Raw genomic sequence first — 21,476 nt, forward strand, 5'->3', positions numbered from 1 at the left:
AAAAACTTGCATTGTATCCCCCTTACTACTTGCTGCAATGGTGCGCAAACGCAAACCTTTCTTTCCGCACCTACACTCAATTATGTCCTGAATTTGGTTATGGAATTCGGTGAGGAATCACAAACCGAGACTAATAGTTGACGTGTATTTGTGGACACACTCTTTGCTTCAAGTCAAGGCCTGCACCATACAAGTCCAAAAAGTTGAACATGGATAATGCGCTTTGATGCGCTCATATTTCAATTGTTGTCCAGAGTGTTTTGTTGCTGGAGGAAAAACACAAAAGCAAACAAAAAGCTTATCCCAAAAGCCTTTGCCATGCGTATCGCCAAATAGCTGGCCTGGGAAAACACAAGGAGATTGTTGTTGTTTTTATTTTTGAACCGCCCAAAAGGAAAAAGGCAACAAGGAAATGTACCACGGAAATCCAAAACCTCCACGCTGTAGGCTGTCACCCTCAGCCTAGACTTTTACGCTTATGCCACGTTCAATATGGCTAAAGCGCACCCATGGCATCCGTCATCCAAGCGTAGCCTTCGCGTCCAGAAACCCAACCAAAAAACAAGGAAATAATAATGAAAAAAAGAAACCCAAGACAGCCAACAGCGAATATCGTTGCTGGCTTACTTCTCACCAAACACAATACCCCTCAACTTATCCTTCTCCCCACTCTCCTCACACATCCCCCGGAATATACCCTCCTCACCCTTCTCCCACAACTCCTTGGGCGTGCCAAACTCAGCCACCCGCCCATCACTCAACACCAGCACACGATCGAAATCCGCAATGGTGCTCAGCCGGTGCGCAATAACCAGCAGCGTGGCATCCGTAAACTCCTCACGAATACTCCGCTGGATGAGCGCGTCGGTGTGCATGTCGACGGCCGACGTGGCCTCGTCGAGGACCATGACGCGCGGGTGCGACACGATGGCGCGCGCCAGGCACAGCAGCTGGCGCTGGCCCTGGGACAGGTTGAGGCCGCCTTCGGAGATGGGCGACGACAGGTCGGAGAAGATGTTGGTGTTGGTCGGGGTGGCGGACTCGACGGGCGTGGCGGACCCGGAGGTGTCCGAGATGAGATGCACGCGTTCGAGACAGTCGCGCAGGGCGGCGTCGGTGTGGTGGCCGAAGGGGTCGAGGTTGGAGCGGACCGTGCCGGAGAAGAGCACGGGGTCTTGCGGGATGATGGCGAGACGGGACCGGAGGTCGTGGAGTTTGATCTTGGAGATGTCGATGCCGTCGATGTGGATGCTGCCGGATCGGGCTTCGAGGAAGCGGAACAGCGCGAGCGTGAGGGAAGACTTGCCGGCACCGGTGCGGCCGATCACGCCGATGCGCTCGTTGCGGTTGACGTTGAAGGTGAGGCCCTTCAAGACGGGGGGCAGGTCGGATGCGTAGCCGACGACCAGATCGTCGACTTCGATGCGACCTTCGGTGGGCCACGCTGCTGGGGGGCTAACGCCGCCGAGAGACTCGGTTTGAAGTTCGGTGTACTCGACAATCCGCTCTGCCGAGTTCATGTTCAGCTCGGCGGTCGCGTACAACCGAATAGTCCACATCACGGAGCTAGAAAACTCGAGCGCAAACGAGAGCGCAAAGCCCGCAAGAGCAGCGTCCATCCCGGGAGTCAGCAAGATAAGAATCGACACCAAACTAGAGAAGAAGGAGCCGACGAGCGACATGCGCCAGCCCATCCACCGGTTGAACATCCAGTGATGCCAGGTGGTCGTCGAATAGTCGTCGATCTTCTCGTACATGCGCTCGATGTAAACCTGCGTCTTATCAAACCCACGGATGGTCGTGACGCCGGTCAGTGCGGAGCCGAACTGCTCGAAAACGGGAGACTTGGTCGTGCTCTCCAAGCGCTTGACCGGCCGCGCCGCGCCAAGGTACCGGAGGGCGTAGTAGAGGCAGATCAGGAGAAGGAAGCAGGCGAGGAGCACAATGTAGGGCGACACGAAGAAACCAGCGACGATGACGGCGATGAGGCCCAGGAAGGAGTTGGCGCCGAAGCCTACCGCGTTAGCGAGCTGGGAGTCGATGGTATTGAAGTCGGTTGTGTAGCGGTTGAGGATACGGCCGACCGGCACGGTGTCGAGCCAGCGGATCGGGGCACGAAGGATGGCGAAGTTCAGCTTGGCGAAGAGCGTGCGGCTGGCACGGACCGACCCGATGTAAATGTATGCGAACTTGAGTGTGCTGATCAACGAAGAGGTGACGGCCAGGGCGACGTAGATGCCAAGATAGAAAAACAAACTCAAGTCGGGATGGAAAATCGGGTCGGACAAGACATGGAGCGACTGGTGGACACTCTCGGGGTAGAAATACCCAAACTGGCTGGATAGGTTGGGAATGCTCTGCTGATGAATGTTCTGCAAATGAATGCTTTGCTCTTGGTTGTTGCCGGTCCAAATCTTCAACCACCACGAACGAGCTGATTAACCCAGCTAAATTAGCACCAAGTCGTTGAAAAAAGGATGAAAGGAGTGAGTTAGTAGAGTGGGGAGGAACGTACCAATGTTAAACACCTGCACCGAAATAAAGATCACGACAGCAAACAACCAGAAGATAGCTCCACCGCTGTCCTTCAGATACGTGGCATAGACCTTTCTCCGCACCGCACCCTTTTCGCGCGCCTCTTCCTCCACAAACTTGCGTGCCTCGGGAGCCTTGGAGGGGACCTTCTGGAGGGGACTGTCATCGATGAGGCCTGGTTCAGGCCCGTCGAGGGAAGAGTTGTCCGAGTTCACAGCCGTGGCCTGCTCATCTGCCTCAACCTCCTCCGGTTCCTGGACGTGGCTCCGGATTTGCTGTAGCGTGCCGTCCTCGCGCAGTTCCGACAGGAGGCCAGAGTGTAGCACACGGCCCTCGCCAAGTTCCATGAGGAACTTGGTCTTGGGCTCGCAGAGCGCGACGTGGTGAGTAACCAGGATCCTCGTTCTGCCTACGGCGAGTTCACCGTTGAGGCACTTCTCAAAGATGTGGCGTCCGACATGGGCGTCGACGGCGCTGAAGATGTCGTCCAAAACGAGAATACCGGCCCGGGAGTAGATGGCCCTCGCAAGGGTGACACGCCACTTCTGCCCGCCGCTCAGGTTGATACCGTTCGCACCGATCTCGGTGTTCTCGCCGTCGTCAAGCATCTCGAGGTCCTTCGTCAGAGCACAGACCTCGACCGTCTTCTTGTACCGTTCTTCGTCCCAGGGTAAACCGAACAGAATGTTGTTCCTGATGCTAGCGTTCTCGATCCAGGGAATTTGCGCAACATACGCGATCGCCTTGGGGATGATCCAGTTGCCCTTATTGGCCTTGCTGTCGTGGCGGTCGGAAAGCGGGGGCGCTCTGGGAACGTAGAAAGTACCGCCCAAGACGTCCACCTCGCCGAGGATCGCAGCCAGTACCAGACTCTTGCCGGTGCCAGTCTTGCCCGAGATGACCGAAAGTTCGCCCTTGGGGAAGGTGACGTTGATGTTGCGGAGCACGAACCGCTCTTCTTCTTCGATCTTCTCATCCGAGGGCCAGGCGATCGAGGCGTTGTCGAACGACACTTCGTCCGAGTCCTTGGAAACATGTTCCACCTCGGGCGAGTTCAGGTATTGTTCGATACGGGTAACGGACACCCACGCGTCTAGCAAGTCAGTGGTGAGCTCCGGAACAACGGACAGGGTCATCTCGAGCGATTTGAAGACGCCCAAGCTGACGAAGGCGACAGATGGAATCAGCGATCCCGTCACCATCGCATAGACGGCCAGTGAGATGGCGGCTAGGAGAATCGGACTTGTGATCCAGCAGCCAATGAGTATGGTGTCGTTCATGAAAACACTCCAGATTGCGCTAAGCTCACGCTCCCGAACGGCTCCAATCTTAGCTTCCCATTCAGGCTCGAGCGCGGAGAACTTGATTTGGCGGATGCCCTGCAGCGCCTCGGTGACAACAACCATCTTCTCGTCCCGGACCTTCATCAGACGATCCTGCGCGGCGGCGTATTGCTTCGAGAAGTACACGTTGATCGGCATGATGGCGAGCATGGAGGAAAACCCGACCACGAGGGCCTTCCAGCCTAGGAGGTCGAGTAGGAAGATGAGAGAGACGACGAGCTTAAACAGACTGCCGGGGAAAAGATTCTGGAAAGCAGCAAATTCCGACACTCGCTTGCCGTCGACACCGATCAGGTTGACGGTGCTCTGCTTGCTCTTCTTGAGGTCCTCTGAGTCATCGGCTTCGGTTGCCGCAGCCGATTGTCCAGGCTCGGCCGCCGTCCCATCTCCGCTTTCTCCCTCAGACTCCTTCTTAGACTTGCTAGCACCCTTGACGTCCTTCCTGCGCATCGACTTCTCAAAGATCAACGAAGACAACTGGGCGCGGACGGGGATATGCAGGTCGGACCACGCAAGCCACCATACGTACGCCTCAATCCACGACTGCGCAATGATGACAACGGCGAGCCAAACAACCCACATCCAAGCTTGGATCCCATGCTCGGTGCCGGGCACTCGGTCTTCGAGGAGGCGCAGGAGCTGTAGGGTCACCCACTGCGGACCAAAGTTCAAGATGGAGGAAACAAAGGTGATGAACCATTGCTGGATAAGGGCTCGTTTGTTGGCTATTACCAAGGAGATCCAGAGGCGCCGGCCCGGCTTGGTTTCTACCGCCCACCTGGCGGACACGGAGGAAGCGCGGCTGAGATGATCTGGTCGCGTGAGGTCCTCGAGGTCCAAGTCCTTCTTCTTCGAGGCAAGGTCGAGTAGGTTCGATCCCCAGGCCCACGAGAAGCGATCAAGAGCCGAGGCGGTGTGCATACGGTCCACCAGCTTGCCCTGATAGTAGACATCGGGCCGTCTAGGGATGCAAAGCGCCGAGGTGGCTAAGAAGATGGCAACGACAAGCTCGACTACGCGAAGGGCAAACAGCCAGGGAGCCGAACGCAGCAAGGGCTCGGCAATCTCAGTGCCTTGATTCAGGAGGATACCGGCAAAGACGATGGCGGACAAGGAGGTGTAGAGACCGAGCGTATAGGCGCGAACCGAGTTTTTGCTCGAGGCAATAGTTACGGCTTGGAAGAGCAGCAGAGCCTACCGAAGGAATCAGCATAAAAATCAGATAAAATGCAAAGCGGTGGAATGCATAGAGTCACAGGAGGCTAGTGATCCGTAGTGTTTGGCGCTTACCCAAGCTCCTGTACTTAAGCTGTTCCTCAACAGCTGCTCATTTGAATGAGGTGTGACGACCAGGAGGGCGATCGACAGGGCAATTCCGAGGGCACTAGAGATCAAGACGAGTGATTTTGGTAGCTTGGCCGAAAAGGCCTTTACGGCCTCGGGTGATGCCTTGCCATCGCTGTCTTCATACCCGTCTCGCTTGGCCTCTGGACGTGTAAAGCGAGTGACCGCGTTACTCAAAGCCGGCACGGAGCACAGCCCGACAACGGCGACTCCCGCTCCAAAAACCTTCAGCATTGGAGTAAAGCCATCGGAAGGCATGTTAAGCCCTTGTGATGGTGATGTTTTGTTGGACACGAGCACCTAGGCACACACTCTCAAAAGTGCGAGTCCGAGTCTTTTGGCTTCTTAATGCGGTCTCGGCGCTGTCTTAAGTCCGAGCTGCCTTCAGGGAGGCTTGGCTGCGTACAGTGGGTCGGGGGCGCTTGGTGTTCGCGTTGGCTGGCCGCTGGTGCCCAGATCAATGGGTCGGGTTATTTTCAAGATCTTCAACCTCCTCCAACGCTGCGCAGTGCAATCAATGTAACCAACAACAAAGAATTTAAAAGTCAACAACAGTCGCGAGAAAGCACTCCCCGTTGGGAGTTGCGGGGGAGGAGATGTTGTAGCCTCAGCTGGGAGGCCACTGTGGTAACTCTGAGCTGGCGGAAGAAAAAGAATGAAAAAGAGATGACGGGAGGTGAGGGGGATGGACTCAGGCAGTCAGCATCGTTTTCTTTTTCTTCACTGGGCCGATTTCCAATTCCGCCATCCGCTTCCCAGCAGAACGGTCGAACCTCGATGGAGTTTGACTCATGCGGTGAAGGTGGCTGAACATCCCCCGGCTGCGGGGCTCTGAACGACCCTCTGTGATAGCAATGGTTGGCACCTTCCCATCTTGGCGGAGTCGCGGGAATTAGGCTCATGGCCATTGGCTCCTTGAACGCTGTGGGATGCTTTGCTGATCAAGAAATCCGAGCAGAAAGTCTCGGCGTGAGAGTGTGGACTCTGTCATTTTCTTCCGGCGAGACGATTCCAGTAACAGTCCTTTCCGGCCAGCACCCGGTAATGAGTGTGCGGGCCATTTTTCAGAGCCTTGGTACCATTGAAAACCGGACACGCTCTCCAAACCCGAGCTCACTGTGAAAACGGCGTCTCCTATTGCCTACGTTGTGTCTAAGAAATCAGCGGCTGACAAGCTTTTGTTGCTCATTCTCAGCACTCAGCATGACAAGCAAGCTGTCGTCTATCGAAGGCCCCTGCTGTTGGCGCGCCTTTGTTTCTTTTCGAGGAACGGGACAAGGGCCAAGCGCGGGACGAGGGATCCGGCCGCCCTCCACCCGCCGATCGCGCCGGTCCCCGGTCCCGCCGGTGCCGCCAAGTGCGCTGGCCGCCTGCCGATTTGTTTGCGGGCTTGAGGCTGATCAGCGCAGTCCGAAAGCGGGTGTATCAGCGTTCATCAACGAACGAGTTTAAATATTTCAGCCAGCCCGCGCAACTGGCGGGACTCGGATTGACTCGATGATCTCCCAGCCATCTCATACACGTGCAGTGTAGATACGAAGAGCTTGAATGACAGGACCGGCCACAATCCAGCTAGGCCCAGACCGGACTCAAGTCGCAGTGGATGTGTGGGTGTTGTCGAAACAAGACTTCAATGGATGAATGACGACCACCGGCGAGCTGATTGGGCAACCGGGAAGGAACCGTGTGACAGGCCAAATGACTCTACGAAGTACTGTCCGTCTGTACGCGGCTTGGGGGTTCCCTCGCGACAGGCCAGACGCAACGGAACCTCCTTGCGATTTCCAGGCTGCGATGGACTTGCGTATCTGCCTCATTAAGTCAATGTGCAGTGGCAGTACCAGTTTGGGGGCGGAACCATAAAAGGAAAAATGGCCAAAAATGCTATCTGCCCGGAGGACGCAGGAGAGATCCGTACTTTTCTTGTATGGGGGTATGTTATCCGTGCTATAGGGGTCGTTTACCGTAACGTAGGTAGGTATTTTCACCAGAAGCCGGGAAACATGGAAACCGCACAGAAAAGAGGACTATGCAAACTTGTGAGATTCTGAGTATAAGCAACAGATCTTGACGGTGAGTTTCATGGCAGACCTCAAACACTTGGCAAAGGCAAATGCGTTTTGCGAGTCAATTGGTCTTCTCCTGCAGCTGCCCGTAAAGCCCGAGCAGTTGGTTGCAGAGGCGCGGTTCCTGGAGCTTCAAACAGAGAAAGTGGGGGAGAGGCCGGACCGTCAGGCGCGCCGATTGGCAAAGACGCGACAAGGATCAGCTGAACGTGAGCTGCTGCTGCAGTGCTGAATCCACCCACGCGTGCTGAGCGTGGTCCACTTGCTGCAAGCAAACCGACACCATCGATCCGATTAGATTGCAAGAAGCATCCAAATCCGCCAAATTACGTCTGTTTTTGAACAATCTAGAATCAAGGCCTCGGTATTCGATTCATTTCGCGAACTTGTTCCTAACCTTGACAAAGGTCACGGACTGCACCGTCGGAAACCTCATCGGCGATAGCCCTGCTCTGCTACTAAGCTTGCCCGCTTGTTTCACCAACACCGCGACCAGGGCCCGCTGCGGCCAACCCAAACACCCGCCGCCGCTTTCCTGATCAATTGCCCTCGAGAGGAACCCCCGATATTATCTCGGCAACCTCGCAGCATCTTTGGACTGCCCTTCGACTCTGACTAACACGAAGATTCTCACCAACCCCACTGGACCACACGAGATCTGAGAACCGCCCTAGTTGGATGACCACGGCTTTGGGGCCGACTACCCGCCAAAATGAAGGCAACTCCGCTGATCATAAATTGGCATCACGACAACAACAACCCATACCCAATTTACTCGGCTCACTTTGAGCCCAACGGCAAAGGCAGACTTGCGACCGGTGCTGGTGACAATAACGTTCGGGTAAGGGCGATGTGTGCCTCTTCCAGCGGCGGGCCCATTTGATATTGGAACTAACATCATTTTAGTTGTGGAAATTTGAGGAGGGCTCCGAAGGCCGGAAAGTCGACTACCTTGCGACCCTCGCAAAGCACACACAAGCTGTGAATGTCGTCCGCTGGGCCCCTAAGGGTAACTTCATCCCCCACTACAGGTGTTCCATCACAAGCTACGGAGGTATGTACGCCGCTAACACCATGTGTCTAGGCGAACTCCTTGCATCCGCCGGGGACGATGGCAACGTGATATTGTGGGTGCGTTCCGAAACGCACCATCCGACGTTCGGTTCCGAGGGCCTCGACGACAAGGAGACATGGCGTACGAAGCACATGTGTCGGTCGCTGGGGACAGAGATATACGATCTAGCCTGGTCGCCCGACGCCTCATTCTTCATTATCGGCAGCATGGATAATGTTGCGAGGATTTATAACGCTGGGACAGGTAGGTGTTATACTTTTCTTGAGGGTGTCTACCTTGGCGATGAGGGAGGATATGCTGACCAACCATGTTTCCAGGGACGTTGGTACGCCAAATCGCCGAACATAGCCATTATGTCCAGGGCGTTGCGTGGGACCCGTTGAACGAGTACATCGCGACACAGTCATCCGACCGCTCTGTACACATTTACTCTCTAAGGACGAAAGACGGCCAATACACACTCCACAGCCACGACGATAAACCGCCGAAGCTCGCCAGTCACGCGAAAACCGACCTGCCCCCCAGACGTATTTCTTCCAGCAGCCCGGCTCCGCCTGACACAGGGTACCGGTCGGTTCTTGCGGCCGTAGATGCTGTGCCGGGCGTCGCGATCGGCTCGCCCGTTCCATCGGCGCCAGGGACCCCGACTTCCATGGCACTGCCGATGAACCCACCCAGCGTCATTAGTCACAGCCGGAGAACTTCGTTCTCCTCTAGGCGGTCTGCTTCGCCCGCCCCATCCATGCCGTTACCCGCAGTGATGCCCATCGAGGCTTCTCCCAAGCCACACCTTAACAACACTAGCCTGGGCATGAAGAATGCTAGCCTCTACGCAAACGAGACCCTAACCTCGTTTTTCCGACGGCTGACGTTCACACCCGATGGGAGTCTCCTGCTCACCCCTGCCGGCCAATACCAGACCCAGCACCAGGTAGAGGGTGCAAAAACAACGTACGAAATCATCAACACGGTCTACATCTACACGCGCGGTGGCATCAACAAGCCCCCGATCGCCCATTTGCCGGGCCACAAAAAGCCATCGGTTGCTGTGCGATGCTCTCCGGTTGTTTATACCTTGCGGCAGTCTCCGCCTGTCACGAAGAACATCACCATCGACACCTCGTCTTCCGAAGAGCCCATCCCATCGCTCCCAGAACCTCTTTCCGAGCCCTCGCCAGCGCCGTCGGTCATGGACCCGCCACCACCGCCGGTCCCCGCTGAGGCATCAAGCTCTTCGTCCAAGACGCTGAGCTTGGAAACCGGAGTACAAGGCCAGGGGCCTAAATCAGTGTTCGCACTGCCGTACCGGATGGTGTACGCTGTGGCCACCCAAGACTCTGTCTTGTTGTATGACACTCAACAACACACGCCCATATGCGTCGTGAGCAACTTGCATTGTGCAACTTTCACAGATCTAGCTTGGTAAGTCATCCTGTGGCCATGTTTTGCTCCTCTCAGAAGCCCGGTAATGCTAATATCTGTTAGGTCGACCGACGGGTTGACGCTTCTTATTTCGTCGTCGGACGGTTTCTGCTCGACACTATCATTTGCCCCTGGCGAGCTGGGGACCGTGTACACCGGGGAGTTGGGCCCGCCGAAACCTCCGGCTGCAGCTGCGTCAAGCCAGAATACCCCAGCGCCAACGCCAACCTCTGTCTTTGCGCCGCCATCACCGTTCCCCAATGGCTCGCATCACCGACATCGCGACTCGACCAGTTCACTCACAGCTCCATCACCACCAACGCTGACGGCTTCCTTCGTCACGCCGCGAGCGGCTTCTCCGGCGCGATCAATCTCGAATTCGTCGATCGTCGGGCAGTCGTCATCATCACAGTCGGGCGTGTTAAGTAATCCGCCCCTAATTGCCGGCCAGGTACCGAGCATTGCGGCGACAAACTCGAGCAAGGTAGTTGGACTTCCGATAACCACGCCCCCGGAGACCCCGCGCGCTTCTCACGCCGCACCAGCACCGGCGGCGGCGGCGGCGGCGGCGGCGGGCACCAAACGGGAGACTGAAGCCGAGGAAGAATCATCCGGGACTCAGCCCAAGCGTAGACGTATTGCGCCGGTGCTGGTCAGCGAGGGATCTCTGCAGACTGAAAAGAAGGATGAGACCAAGCCATAGGTGGCCAGTAGTCTGGAATTTCCAACACTCGAAGGTTTTTAGGAACGTTTGTGCTGAACAAGGAACGGGCGGTGGCTATTACGGATGAGAGGCCCGGGACAAAGTGGGTTGGTTGGGTGGATGTGTCAGGTCATGGCTTGGGTTAGATCGGTTCCCGGAGTACCTTCTGTCACTTGCTTCGGAGTGGCTAGCGAGTTGATATTTTTTGTAGTGCAGGCAAGGGGCGTCGCTTTCTCTTTGTCTTTGGTTGTTCGCCCTCGAGTCACCCTCCCTTTGCTGCGTCACAATTGACACGTCGTCGAGCGTCTGGCTCCTAGCTGTTTCCATAACGAAGTAATCGAATCATGAGCAACACAACTCGCAGGGGAGTGTTCACCTCAACGCCGGCGCCAATCACTGTCCACCGGAAAAGTCTAGATTCATTGCCTTTACGAATGGAAGAGGGAGGAGGCTTTTTGGCCGGCTCTCAACGGCTCAAGGGGCGTTATCGGAATGGGCAAAGTGGGGCAGGGCAGTCTGCGGGTTTGCGGGGGAACTCCGCTTCCCCACACATCACCTGCCTTCCCGCTATCTTATCACTTACACCGGCCGCAAGGTACTTGTACCCGCCCATCTGCCATTTGCTCTCATTCCCAATTGCATTTGGGGACGAACCAAACAACAATTGCAGTGTTTGTTGCACCTGCTAGGCTGGCAATAAACCTATGTTTCCGGCGCTTTTAATATTCGAAGGTTACACCACACGTTTGCTCGTTTTTCTTGAACCACACGAGCGTTCCCCACCCGAATAATCCACAATTGAACTCATTCGAGGTCCCCGCTCGAAGATTCACTCATACCACACAAGTTCCGACTTCACCCATTATCTGGCAGGCACTAGACACAATGTTTATACTCGACTATCTACAGCACAGGCGGGACTGGTATGTTAATTTACCCCTGCCCAAATCACTTCTTTTCGCCCAACATCCCCAAGCTAACCTCGGCCTTTTCCCCCTCGGCCCAGCGAGGCCAAACAAGCCGAACGCGCCCGCCTTGTTTCTTCCCTAACCGACTACCACGGCCCACTCACCGCAGATGACAAGGAGACCCTCTCTCAGCCAATCGAGACCCTCGTTGCATCCGTCCACGCCGGCGGCACCGCCACAGCACTCTCCGTCCTCCGGACATACGGCAAGCTCGCCCTCAAGGCACACGCCCGCACCAACTGCCTGACCGAGATCCTACTGCCGTCCGCCGAGCAGTGGCTTACTTCGTCTTCTTCCTCCTCTACCGAAGGCAAAGAAACAGCCGAAATCAACCTCCGCGGCCCCCTGGCGGGTATCCCCGTGAGCCTCAAAGACACCGTCGTCGTCGGCGGGTACGACGCCACGGTAGGCTACTCCTCCTTCACGAACCGTCCCGCGCCCACAGACGGACCAATGGTGCGGATGCTCAAAGACGCCGGCGCGGTACCCTACGTCAAGACCAACCTGCCCATCACGCTCCTCAGCTTCGAGAGCGCCAACGACGTGTGGGGTCGTGCGCGCAACCCGCACAATCCGGCCTACACGCCCGGCGGGAGCACGGGAGGTGAGTCAGCGCTGCTGGCGGCTGGTGGGCGCATCGGGATTGGGAGTGATGTGGCTGGGAGCGTGCGGGTGCCGGCGCATTTTGCGGGGTGTTATTCGATTCGGTGCTCGACGGGGCGGTGGCCTAAGGCTGGGATTGCGACTAGCATGCCGGGGCAGGAAGGGGTGCCGAGCGTGTATAGCCCGATGGCGCGGACGTTGGGGGATCTGACGTATTTTGCTAAGGTAATTTTGGGGGAGATGAAGCCGTGGACGTATGATTACACGGTGCATCCACTGCCGTGGCGGGGGGATGTTGAGACGGAATTTGTGGATGCGGGGAGGAAGTTGAGGGTTGGTGTGTTGAGAACGGATGGGGTGGTCGACCCGAGCCCGGCGTGCAAGAGGGCGCTGGAGATGGCAGAGACGGCGTTGAGGAAGCAAGGGTGTGAGATTGTGGAACTGACTGGAGCACCGGACATGTACGAGGGGCTGAAGCTTGCCTCGCTGCTGCTGAACGCCGATGGTTGTCAGATGTTTGAGTCCTTCCGGCGGCCGGGTGAGCGCCTTGATGCCGGCGCAGCGCAGCTCAAAAAGCTGGCTGGGATTTGGGCGCCGTTCCGGTATCTCTACTACCTCTGGGCGAAGTATGTGCAAGGAGACCACGTCTGGGCTGGTCTAGTGAGGCATTGGCGGCCCCAGTCTGCATTTGAGAACTGGAAGTTGGTCAGCCAGAGGGAGGTGTACCGCGCCAAGTGGTTCCAGTGGTGGGATGAGCAGAAACTAGACATTCTCATCACGCCTCCAAACGCTACACCCGCAGTGCCCCACGACGGCATGCATGACGCCGTGAGCAGCTGCGGGTATACGTTCTTGTTCAACTTGGTGAGTCCCCCCAACCCCGACCCCGACCTTCACATCCAACACCACAAACCTTGAGCTAACCAACCGTTCTCTAACAGCTCGACTATTCCGCCGGCGTGCTCCCGATCACCCACGTGGACAGGGCATTAGACCAGATCCCGGCTTCCTTCAACGTGAAGAAACTGAACGGCGTAGCGCGCGGGGCGTACAAGCTCTACGATTCTGAGCGCATGCATGGACTTCCCGTGGGCGTGCAGGTGGTGGGCCGGCGGCTGGAGGAGGAGAAGGTGCTGGCGGTCATGAAGCGGCTGGAGGATGCTCTTGGAGATGACAAGTACCAGCTCTTGGGCTGGGATGATTTGGACTGAATGCATGTGATCTCATGGACTTGAAGGGGGTGAAGTGAGATATCGGGAGGGGCATTATTAGGGAGGATTTGAGCGATGCTTTAACGAGGATATGTCTATGCCATGATGTTAAGTAGCAATTACAGAGCCGCCATGAGTTAACTGCGATTGACTGCTAAATTCAACAAGTTGATGTGGCTGTGGATCAGATGTTAGTGGTTGATGGTGAGCTCCGACATCGGCCGACATCGGCGACAACTAGGGTAGACGCCCACCACAAGTTGTAAGTTATGATTATACCGTTGGTTGGAGCTCAGCGCATTTCGTGTATTTAAGGACCTGGAACTGCCTGCCTCAGCTTCCCCGCTGCAGTTCTCCGCAATCACCATTTTCAGCTCGAATTTCGATCCTCTGTTATTAGGTACTACCTACGACGAACACCTCGACTTACACCATGGCGGGGCAAAACGACAATTGGTCTTCTGAGGTTGGACACATCCACCGTTCCTCCTATTAATAAAAAACCATGCTGTCATACTGGGAGTTCCTGACAAGAGAAACAGGCCTACCAAAATGCAGCGTCGTTTGTACCGAAACTAGCTACCAAGGCCATGCAATGGCTCGACCCTCAGAAGGACGATGTAATTTTGGACGTTGGCTGCGGAGGTAAATCCCATCCTTTTATCTTTTAAGAGAGACAGTCAATATGTGAGCACGAACTTACTGTTCTCCCAGATGGAGTTCTCAACATTGACATGGGCAAAATCGGTGCCCAGGTTCATGGCATCGACAGTTCCCCAGCCATGATCGCCGCGGCAAAAGCAGCCGCCGAGTCTTCGGGCGTGGCCGAGAAATGCACATTCGAAGGTTCGCCGAGTGTCATTCCCGTCTGTCTCCCTCCCTGAATCAGACTACTAACTTACCATCCCCCTAATTAGTCCTCGACGTAACCACCCTCCCCACAGCAGCACACATCCAAAACGCCTCCTTCACAAAGGCCTTCTCCAATGCCGCCCTGCACTGGATCCTCCGCCAAGAAGACACGCGCGAAGCCGTCTTCCGCGGCGTCCGCGACGCCCTCGTCCCCGGCGGCACGTTCACCTTCGAGATGGGCGGGTTCGGCAACGTATCTGAGATCCGGTCGGCGCTGTTGTCGGCTGTGGCGCGGCGTGTGGGCTTGGCCCGCGCTCGCGAGGCTGATCCTTGGTTTTTTCCAGATGAGGAGTGGGTGCGTGCTGTGATGGAGGATAAGGTGGGTGGGTGGAAGGTTGAGAAGGCGGAGAGGGAGTGGCGGCCGACGCCGGCGGATAAGAGTGGGGTGGAAGGGTGGGTGAGGTTGATGGCGAAGCTGTTTTTTGAGGTGTTGCCCGAGGGGGAGGAGAGGGAAGCGTGTATTCGGGAAGTGGTCGAGGTGTTGGAAACGGTGTGTTTGCAGCCGGGAGGGGGTCACGTTTATAACTATGTCAGGTTGAGGGTGGTTGCGAGAAAACTCTGATGAAAGGGCTGATAGTAAGCCTACTATGTCGGGAGGTTGAATGAATGAAGATGGAAACATGACCATGATATTGAGGGAAATGAACATTGAATTTGATAAAAGCTGTTGAGCTAACCCAATCAAGCACGAATTAACTAACATATCTTGAGGGCCAATCAATGGCCCAGAACTGCTTGTTTGGGCGCCAAGACCCACCGATAAGGCCGCCCAAGCCCGATAACTCACCCGGCAGCTTTTTGTCCCTCCATCCCACTGCCAGCTCATTCGGACGCAAGTCTGACCGCCTTCAAAAACCCCCCTTCCGCCATTTCCCGGTCGATGTAGAACACCACGAGGGACTGCACCGACAATCTCGCCATCATGTCAGCGGATGACCAGGCTTTTTTGGACGTGGTATGCTTCAGCTCTTTATCCCCGCGTTTGTTATGGGCTTGCAAGCTGTGCAATGCCCCCACTAGAGGCAGCCAAACTAACCGGCAGGCACCATGTGCCTCGAATTAGTTGTCGTCGCTCCCCAACGACATCCAGAAATACTCGCGAAATGTCGCCGACTATGTGGACCGCCATGTCGACCAACTAGCCGAGACGCTGCGGGATACCCTCGCCAAGTCCGACTGGGTACCTGAGCAGTTCCGGCCCCGACTACCGCCGCCCCCGCCCGCAATTATCGCCGTGCCGACATCCGCCCTCGAGAGAGCCCAAAATTGGCTCTCACGGAACAGGTTGCTCGTCGGCTTCGTCGTGGTCACGACCGGCTACGTGGCTTACCGGACATACCAGAGCACCGCGCGATGGAGGAAGACACGGCGGGCGAGGCGCGCGCGTACCGGAGGCCGCATGGATGTTGTCGTGATCGCGGGGTCCCCCGCACTGCCCCTGACGAGGTCGCTATCGTTGGACCTCGAACGGAGGGGCTTCATCGTTTTTGTGGTGTGCAATAGCCACGAGGACGAGATCATGGTTCAAAACCTAGCACGGCCAGATATCAGGCCTTTGGGTATTGACATCACCGATGTACGTCATACGCTTTTAGCCCAAGACTCGTATTGGATTTGTAACCCCTCGACTAACTCATTGTTCTCTGTTAGCCCACGAACGCGGGAGCCTCCATCGAAACATTCGCCCGCTATCTCCAGGCTCCTCACGCGGCCATTCCGAATGGCAAAAAGCACCACATTAGCCTCAAATCCGTCATCCTCATCCCGTCGCTCAAATACCAAACCTCCCCCATCGCGACGATCCCTCCCTCAAGCTTCGCCGACCTATTTAACACCCACCTCCTCCAGCCGATTCTCACCATCCAAGCCTTCCTCCCAGTCCTCACAACGCGCCTCGGCCCGCCGTCGGACAAGGATAGGCCAAGCCCGAAAGTGCTCGTCTTCACACCCTCCGTCATCTCCTCCATCAACCCACCGTTTCACGCTCCCGAAGCGACTGTCTGCTCCGCCCTTTCCGCCTTCACCGAGGTGCTGACGGGGGAGCTGGGGCCGCTCGGAATCCCCGTAACACACATCCAGCTCGGCTCGTTTGACTTGTCAGGCTTCACGCCGGCGGCCAACTCCCGCCTGCTGCAACCGGGCGGGCTCCGCTCCGCGCCGGAGGACGCTGACGCGCTGCCGTGGCCAGACTCGGCGCGGCACGCATACGGAAAGAACTACGTCTCGCAATCCGGGTCGGCCATCAGCGCCGGCCGGATCCGGGGAATGAGGGGGAGCTCGCTCAAGGAGCTGCACAACGCCGTGTTTGACGTGATGGATGGGTCGATCACAACGAGCACGGTGCAGGTCGGATTGGGCGCGGGCATGTACGGCTTTGTCGGGCGGTGGGTGCCGCGGGGCTTGGTGTCGTGGATGATGGGGATCAGGAGGGTCGACGAACTGGCGGCGTGGCAGGGGAATGGACCGTCGGGATTTGGGAGTCCCAAGTCGGCGAAGAGTGATGAGGCCGGGAATGAGTCGTTTGTTACGGTGCCGCCGTTGGAACATGTCGCCGATGCGAATGTTTGGAGGCGGACTGATCTTTGATGACAGAGATTGTGCTGCTAAATCAGAATGAGTGGGCGGGTTTATGATTTTGGGGTTTGGGTATGTATATGATCGGTGCTAGTATTTGTTGCTGCACCTCACGACTCGGCGTACTTGGGTTGGAAGGATACATAGGAATGGCTCATGAACCAAGGGCGTATAACAAGCCCTTCTCCCTCCTTTTCTTTTTGAACCCGCACTTTCTGCGTCTTGCTTGCTTCCGTGGGGTAAATAACAACTGTACGGATAAAATTGAGCGTTCTTGAAGGCCACCTGAGAAAGCTTGCTTTCCCGTAACAGAGTTCTCCGATGCTCCCCACTCTAATGCCCTCTCCCCCTGAATCTTCCCCCCTTCCCTCTCCACCCCCCGCGTCTCCCACCACCAAACCGATCCTTATGCCGCCCTTCATGCCCGCCTCTGTCCCCATCCCTCTCCCTCCCCCGATCCATCTCCCTATCCCTATGCATCTGCATCTGCGCCTCCCGTTCCCGTTCCCTCTCCTCAATCTCCTCCTTCGACTTCTCCTCCCTAACCTTCGGCTTCTCCAACTCCCCCTCCGCCGTCCACTTAGCATGCGCACCCTCCCGACACGCCCTCCCATCCGGACAAAACCCAGCCAAGAAATAAGGACACAACCGCCTTCGCACATGGCGTTTCTCACACCGCGGGCCCAGCGGACAAAACCCCCGCTCGTAATGCGGACACGGCGGCATCCGCGATGACGGGTCAATGTGCAGGTACAGGCACTCGTCGCCATTGCTGCAGTAGCCGTTGCGCACGAAAAAATTACACTCCGGCATCTTACGCAGGTTGTACTCGTGCAGAAACTCGCAGCTCTCGCCCTTTTTGCAGAGGCCCCGCAGCCAGTGTTTGCAGACTAGGGAGCCGAATCCTCCTCCTCCGCCGGGACCGCCGCCGCCATCGCGGGTGTTACTTGTGCCGCTGCCGCCGCCACTGCCGCCGGGGCCGGCGGAGGGGGTTGTGTGGCGGTCGGGGCAGTGGGATTTGAGGGGGCAGGAGCCGGCGAGGAAAGCTTTGCAGATGGGTCGGTCGGCGGAGAGGCTGTGTTGGTAGGTGCGTTGGAGGAAGGGGGTGAAGTTGAAGGTGTATTGTGGTGAGGTGTGGGTTAATAGACGGGAGGCGAGGTGTGAGGTCGTTGGGGCACCTCCCGGGAGGAGAGCGTCGGTCGCCATTGTGGCGGGTGTTTGAGGGTCGAGAGACAAGTCGCTAGTCGTATCGCAATGGAGTAAACGTTAGATATATGTTGGGATTTATTGCTTTCGCAGACCGTTCCGGATATTGAAATCGATAGGAACGTTTTGGGGGCGCTCTGTTGTCGTGATGGGTGAGTTGTCGTGATGTTTGTTTGCTTAAAGTTGGAGAGCTTTCTCGAAATGTTCAAGATTGTCCACACGCGTTGAAGATCCCAGTTGCGCCAAGAAAATCAAGCTTGGCTCAGTGGGTCTTGGTAAGCAGTGCTCATAGCCAATCAGGACCATCCAACTCCAAGCCTCGGTTCGGGAAAGATTCCCCAGAATCCCCACGGCTCGGCGGCGCCCCCCGTATTATAAGACGACAAGGGGCTCCAGCACCATCAAGATCAAGGGCTGGACGGTTCATTCCCATCCAAATTTGGTCAATTCAGTGTGGTTGTACCTGTTTTACCGTCGCGCAACTTGTTGACTTTGGTTGTGTTCTCGAGAGCACCTGTGCATTACCAAAGTCTCTCGCATCGATTCCCCATAACCACTCGGCCAACGGCAGTTGTCAATTCCGCCTGTCAAAACAATCAACATGAGAGGCATCCAAATCGCCGAGTACGTCAAGGTAGGATCATCTTTCCTCCATAGACGGAAAAAAATAAAGTTGGATTCTCATCATGCAACGTGAGGATCACCAACTGATAGATATTTGCAGGGCCCTCACGAGCTCAAGGTGACGGATCTCTCGGATCCGAAACCGTCTCCTCATGAGTATCTCATCGAGGTTCACGCCGCGGCAACAAACTTCTTCGATATCCTGCAGATCCAAGGAAAATACCAGCACCAACCTCGTAAGAACCTCCAGCCGTCCGGTTGTATTAGCCCTAACCACAAAGCTGACTGACGTATCCCAGCCTTCCCATGGGTCTCCGGTGCTGAATTTGCGGGCGTTGTGCTGGCCACCCCCGCCAACTCCAAGAACCCCAAATTCCCCGTCGGCTCCCGAGTGTTTGGGGCCACACAAGGCGCCTATGCTACCAAGGCCGTTGCGAGCGAGGTGAGCATGCTGGCCGTCCCAGAGGGATGGAGCTACAAGGAGGCCGCGGGGCTGTTTGTCACAGCGCCCACGAGCTACGGAGCCCTGGTGGTCCGGGCGGGCGTCAAGGCCGGCGACTATGTGCTGGTCCATGCTGCGGCTGGTGGTGTTGGTCTTGCCGCCGTTCAAGGTTTGTGATGGTCCAGCTTATCAACTTGGTGTTAATGCCCCTGACTAACAAAATCAATAACAGTTGCCAAGGCTTTCGGTGCGACCGTCATCGCGACGGCTGGCACGAAGCGCAAACTCGAAGTAGCCAAGTCCTTTGGTGCGGACCATGTGGTTGACTACAAAGACCCCAAATGGCCCGAGATCGTGAAGAAGTTGACTCCCAAGGGTAAGGGTGTCGACATCGTCTACGACCCCGTGGGTCTGGTGGACAAGAGCACAAAGTGCACGGCCTGGAACGGGCGCATCCTGATTGTCGGGTTCGCCGCGGGCGCTATCGAGAAGGTCGCCATGAACAAAGTGCTGCTCAAGAACATTAGCTTGGTAGGCATCCACTGGGGCCAATACGCGGTCCACGAAAAGGCGACTGTGGTGACGGTATGGCAGGGTATTATGAAGTTGATCGCCGAGGGCAAGTTTAGGGGCACCGAGTTTACGGATCGGGAGTTTGTTGGGCTGGAAAAGATTCCCGATGCGCTCAAGGCTTTGGGGGGCCGGGAGACGTGGGGTAAAGTGGTCGTTTCTGTGCCCCAGGAAGGACAGAGCAAATTGTAACAATGTACAGTGCATAGGTACCAAGACATACATACATAGCCAACCCTAACCCACATATCTGCAGGGACGAACCCCAAGGACGGGACCCCTGTTTTGCCCCTCCATCTGAATTTTTGGGACCTGACAAACCCCACGTTCACGTTCTGGACGGACCCCTGGCTTAGTAAAACGCACTTGGTTTGGAATTAACGCCGCCTTTCTAGAAGGTTTTTGCTGTTATCAATAACGATCCATACCCCTCGGGGAAAATTGAAGAACGCCCCGATACCGCTCCGCCCGTCCACCCACCCATTAACCCGCCGTCCACAGGGCAGTGCTATACTCCGGTCCCACGACCCTGACAAACCGAACCCCCCCTCTCTCTTCTTCCCACGTGCTGCAACCCCCAACCCGTCAAGCTGTTCGCCTCATACTTAAGACGCACCCTCCGCTCTAGCGCTTCTGGACTGTCCGTCGCTGCTGCTGCAACGCTCTCGCACCCGATACGCCCCCTTCACCAGAGCGACATACAAAACACCATTAGCAAGCGGAGGATGTCGTCGCACAACAAGGTCGTTATTATCGGCTCCGGGCCGGCCGCCCACACGGCCGCGATCTACCTAGCCCGCGCCGAGTTGAAGCGTGAGTGGTTTGGTCTCCCGTGTCTGGATCTCTCTCTGTTGTCGCGATTCGTGACGGTTGAGTAGGTAACGAACAATGCTGACTCGGCTCGCTCTCTCCTTCTAGCTGTCCTCTACGAGGGCTTCCTAGCCAACGGCATCGCGGCGGGCGGCCAGCTGACGACGACAACCGAAGTCGAAAACTTCCCCGGTTTCCCCGAGGCCGTGACAGGCGCCGGGCTGATGGACAAGATGCGCGCGCAGTCAGAGCGCTTCGGCACCGTAATCGTCAGCGAGACCGTAGCCAAGCTCGACCTGTCGAAGCGGCCGTTCGAGTTCGCGACCGAATGGAGCCCCGACACCGTTCTCACCGCCGACGCCGTGATCCTGGCCACCGGTGCGTCCGCCCGCCGCCTCGGCCTCCCCGGAGAGGAGAAGTACTGGCAGAACGGCATCTCGGCCTGCGCCGTGTGCGACGGCGCCGTGCCCATATTCCGCAACAAGCCGTTGGTCGTCATTGGCGGCGGTGACTCGGCGGCCGAGGAGGCCATGTTCCTGACCAAATACGGCAGCCATGTGACGGTACTGGTGCGCCGTGACAAGTTGCGCGCCAGCTCCATCATGGCCAAGCGCCTATTGGCCCACAAGAAGGTTACGGTGCGCTTCAACTCGGCCGGTGTCGAGGTGAAAGGTGACGCCAAGGGCCTGATGAGCCACATCGTTGTCAAGGACACTGTCACCGGTGCCCAGGAGACCCTCGAGGCCAACGGGCTGTTCTACGCTATCGGCCACGACCCGGCTACCAACCTTGTCAAGGGCCAGCTGGACACGGATGAGGATGGTTATGTCCGCACTGTCCCGGGCTCGACACTTACTAGCGTGCCGGGCGTGTTTGCGGCGGGTGACGTTCAGGACAAGAGGTATCGCCAGGCCATTACCAGCGCAGGTATGTCTCTCCTTATTCTCTTTATTTTTAATTTTTCGTCCCGCTTCGGGGAGCATCAGCTAACTAGAACTAGGGACGGGCTGCATGGCTGCGTTGGATGCGGAAAAATACCTAGCAGACCTGGAAGAAGAGCAATGACTG

At 56.7% G+C, this 21,476-nt stretch overlaps 5 protein-coding genes across 5 annotated transcripts; 3 read left to right on the forward strand and 2 right to left on the reverse strand.

Annotated features, from left to right (window-relative positions):
- Positions 1–623: 623 nt before the first annotated feature.
- C8A04DRAFT_33942 (P-loop containing nucleoside triphosphate hydrolase protein) lies at positions 624–5,480 on the reverse strand (the record flags this gene model as incomplete). Its single annotated transcript, XM_062782659.1, has 3 exons — positions 624–2,434; positions 2,516–5,072; positions 5,169–5,480. 3 exons carry the CDS (start codon positions 5,478–5,480, stop codon positions 624–626), a joined length of 4,680 nt encoding a protein of 1,559 aa, XP_062641226.1.
- A 2,520-nt stretch (positions 5,481–8,000) lies between these two features.
- Positions 8,001–10,488, forward strand: C8A04DRAFT_33943 (WD40-repeat-containing domain protein; the record flags this gene model as incomplete). Its single annotated transcript, XM_062782660.1, has 5 exons — positions 8,001–8,129; positions 8,195–8,297; positions 8,373–8,606; positions 8,681–9,785; positions 9,849–10,488. The coding sequence occupies 5 exons, from the start codon at positions 8,001–8,003 to the stop codon at positions 10,486–10,488; spliced, it is 2,211 nt and encodes a 736-aa protein (XP_062641227.1).
- An 885-nt stretch (positions 10,489–11,373) lies between these two features.
- C8A04DRAFT_33956 (amidase signature domain-containing protein) lies at positions 11,374–16,768 on the forward strand (the record flags this gene model as incomplete). Its single annotated transcript, XM_062782665.1, has 10 exons — positions 11,374–11,411; positions 11,495–12,923; positions 13,001–13,236; positions 13,459–13,460; positions 13,531–13,532; positions 13,813–13,915; positions 13,985–14,116; positions 14,188–14,711; positions 15,246–15,758; positions 15,833–16,768. The coding sequence occupies 10 exons, from the start codon at positions 11,374–11,376 to the stop codon at positions 16,766–16,768; spliced, it is 3,915 nt and encodes a 1,304-aa protein (XP_062641228.1).
- Positions 16,769–17,089: 321 nt separating this feature from the next.
- On the reverse strand, positions 17,090–17,962 carry C8A04DRAFT_24416 (uncharacterized protein; the record flags this gene model as incomplete). The annotated part of the gene is made up of 1 exon (XM_062779139.1): positions 17,090–17,962. One exon carries the CDS (start codon positions 17,960–17,962, stop codon positions 17,090–17,092), a length of 873 nt encoding a protein of 290 aa, XP_062641229.1.
- Positions 17,963–18,563: 601 nt separating this feature from the next.
- Positions 18,564–21,473, forward strand: C8A04DRAFT_33946 (thioredoxin reductase; the record flags this gene model as incomplete). Its single annotated transcript, XM_062782661.1, has 7 exons — positions 18,564–18,596; positions 18,687–18,822; positions 18,886–19,197; positions 19,261–19,786; positions 20,209–20,411; positions 20,517–21,335; positions 21,409–21,473. 7 exons carry the CDS (start codon positions 18,564–18,566, stop codon positions 21,471–21,473), a joined length of 2,094 nt encoding a protein of 697 aa, XP_062641230.1.
- Between the last annotated feature and the right edge of the window lie 3 nt (positions 21,474–21,476).

This window comes from Dichotomopilus funicola, assembly GCF_033296635.1.
Source record: "Dichotomopilus funicola strain CBS 141.50 unplaced genomic scaffold C8A04scaffold_2, whole genome shotgun sequence".
NCBI lineage: Eukaryota > Fungi > Ascomycota > Sordariomycetes > Sordariales > Chaetomiaceae > Dichotomopilus > Dichotomopilus funicola.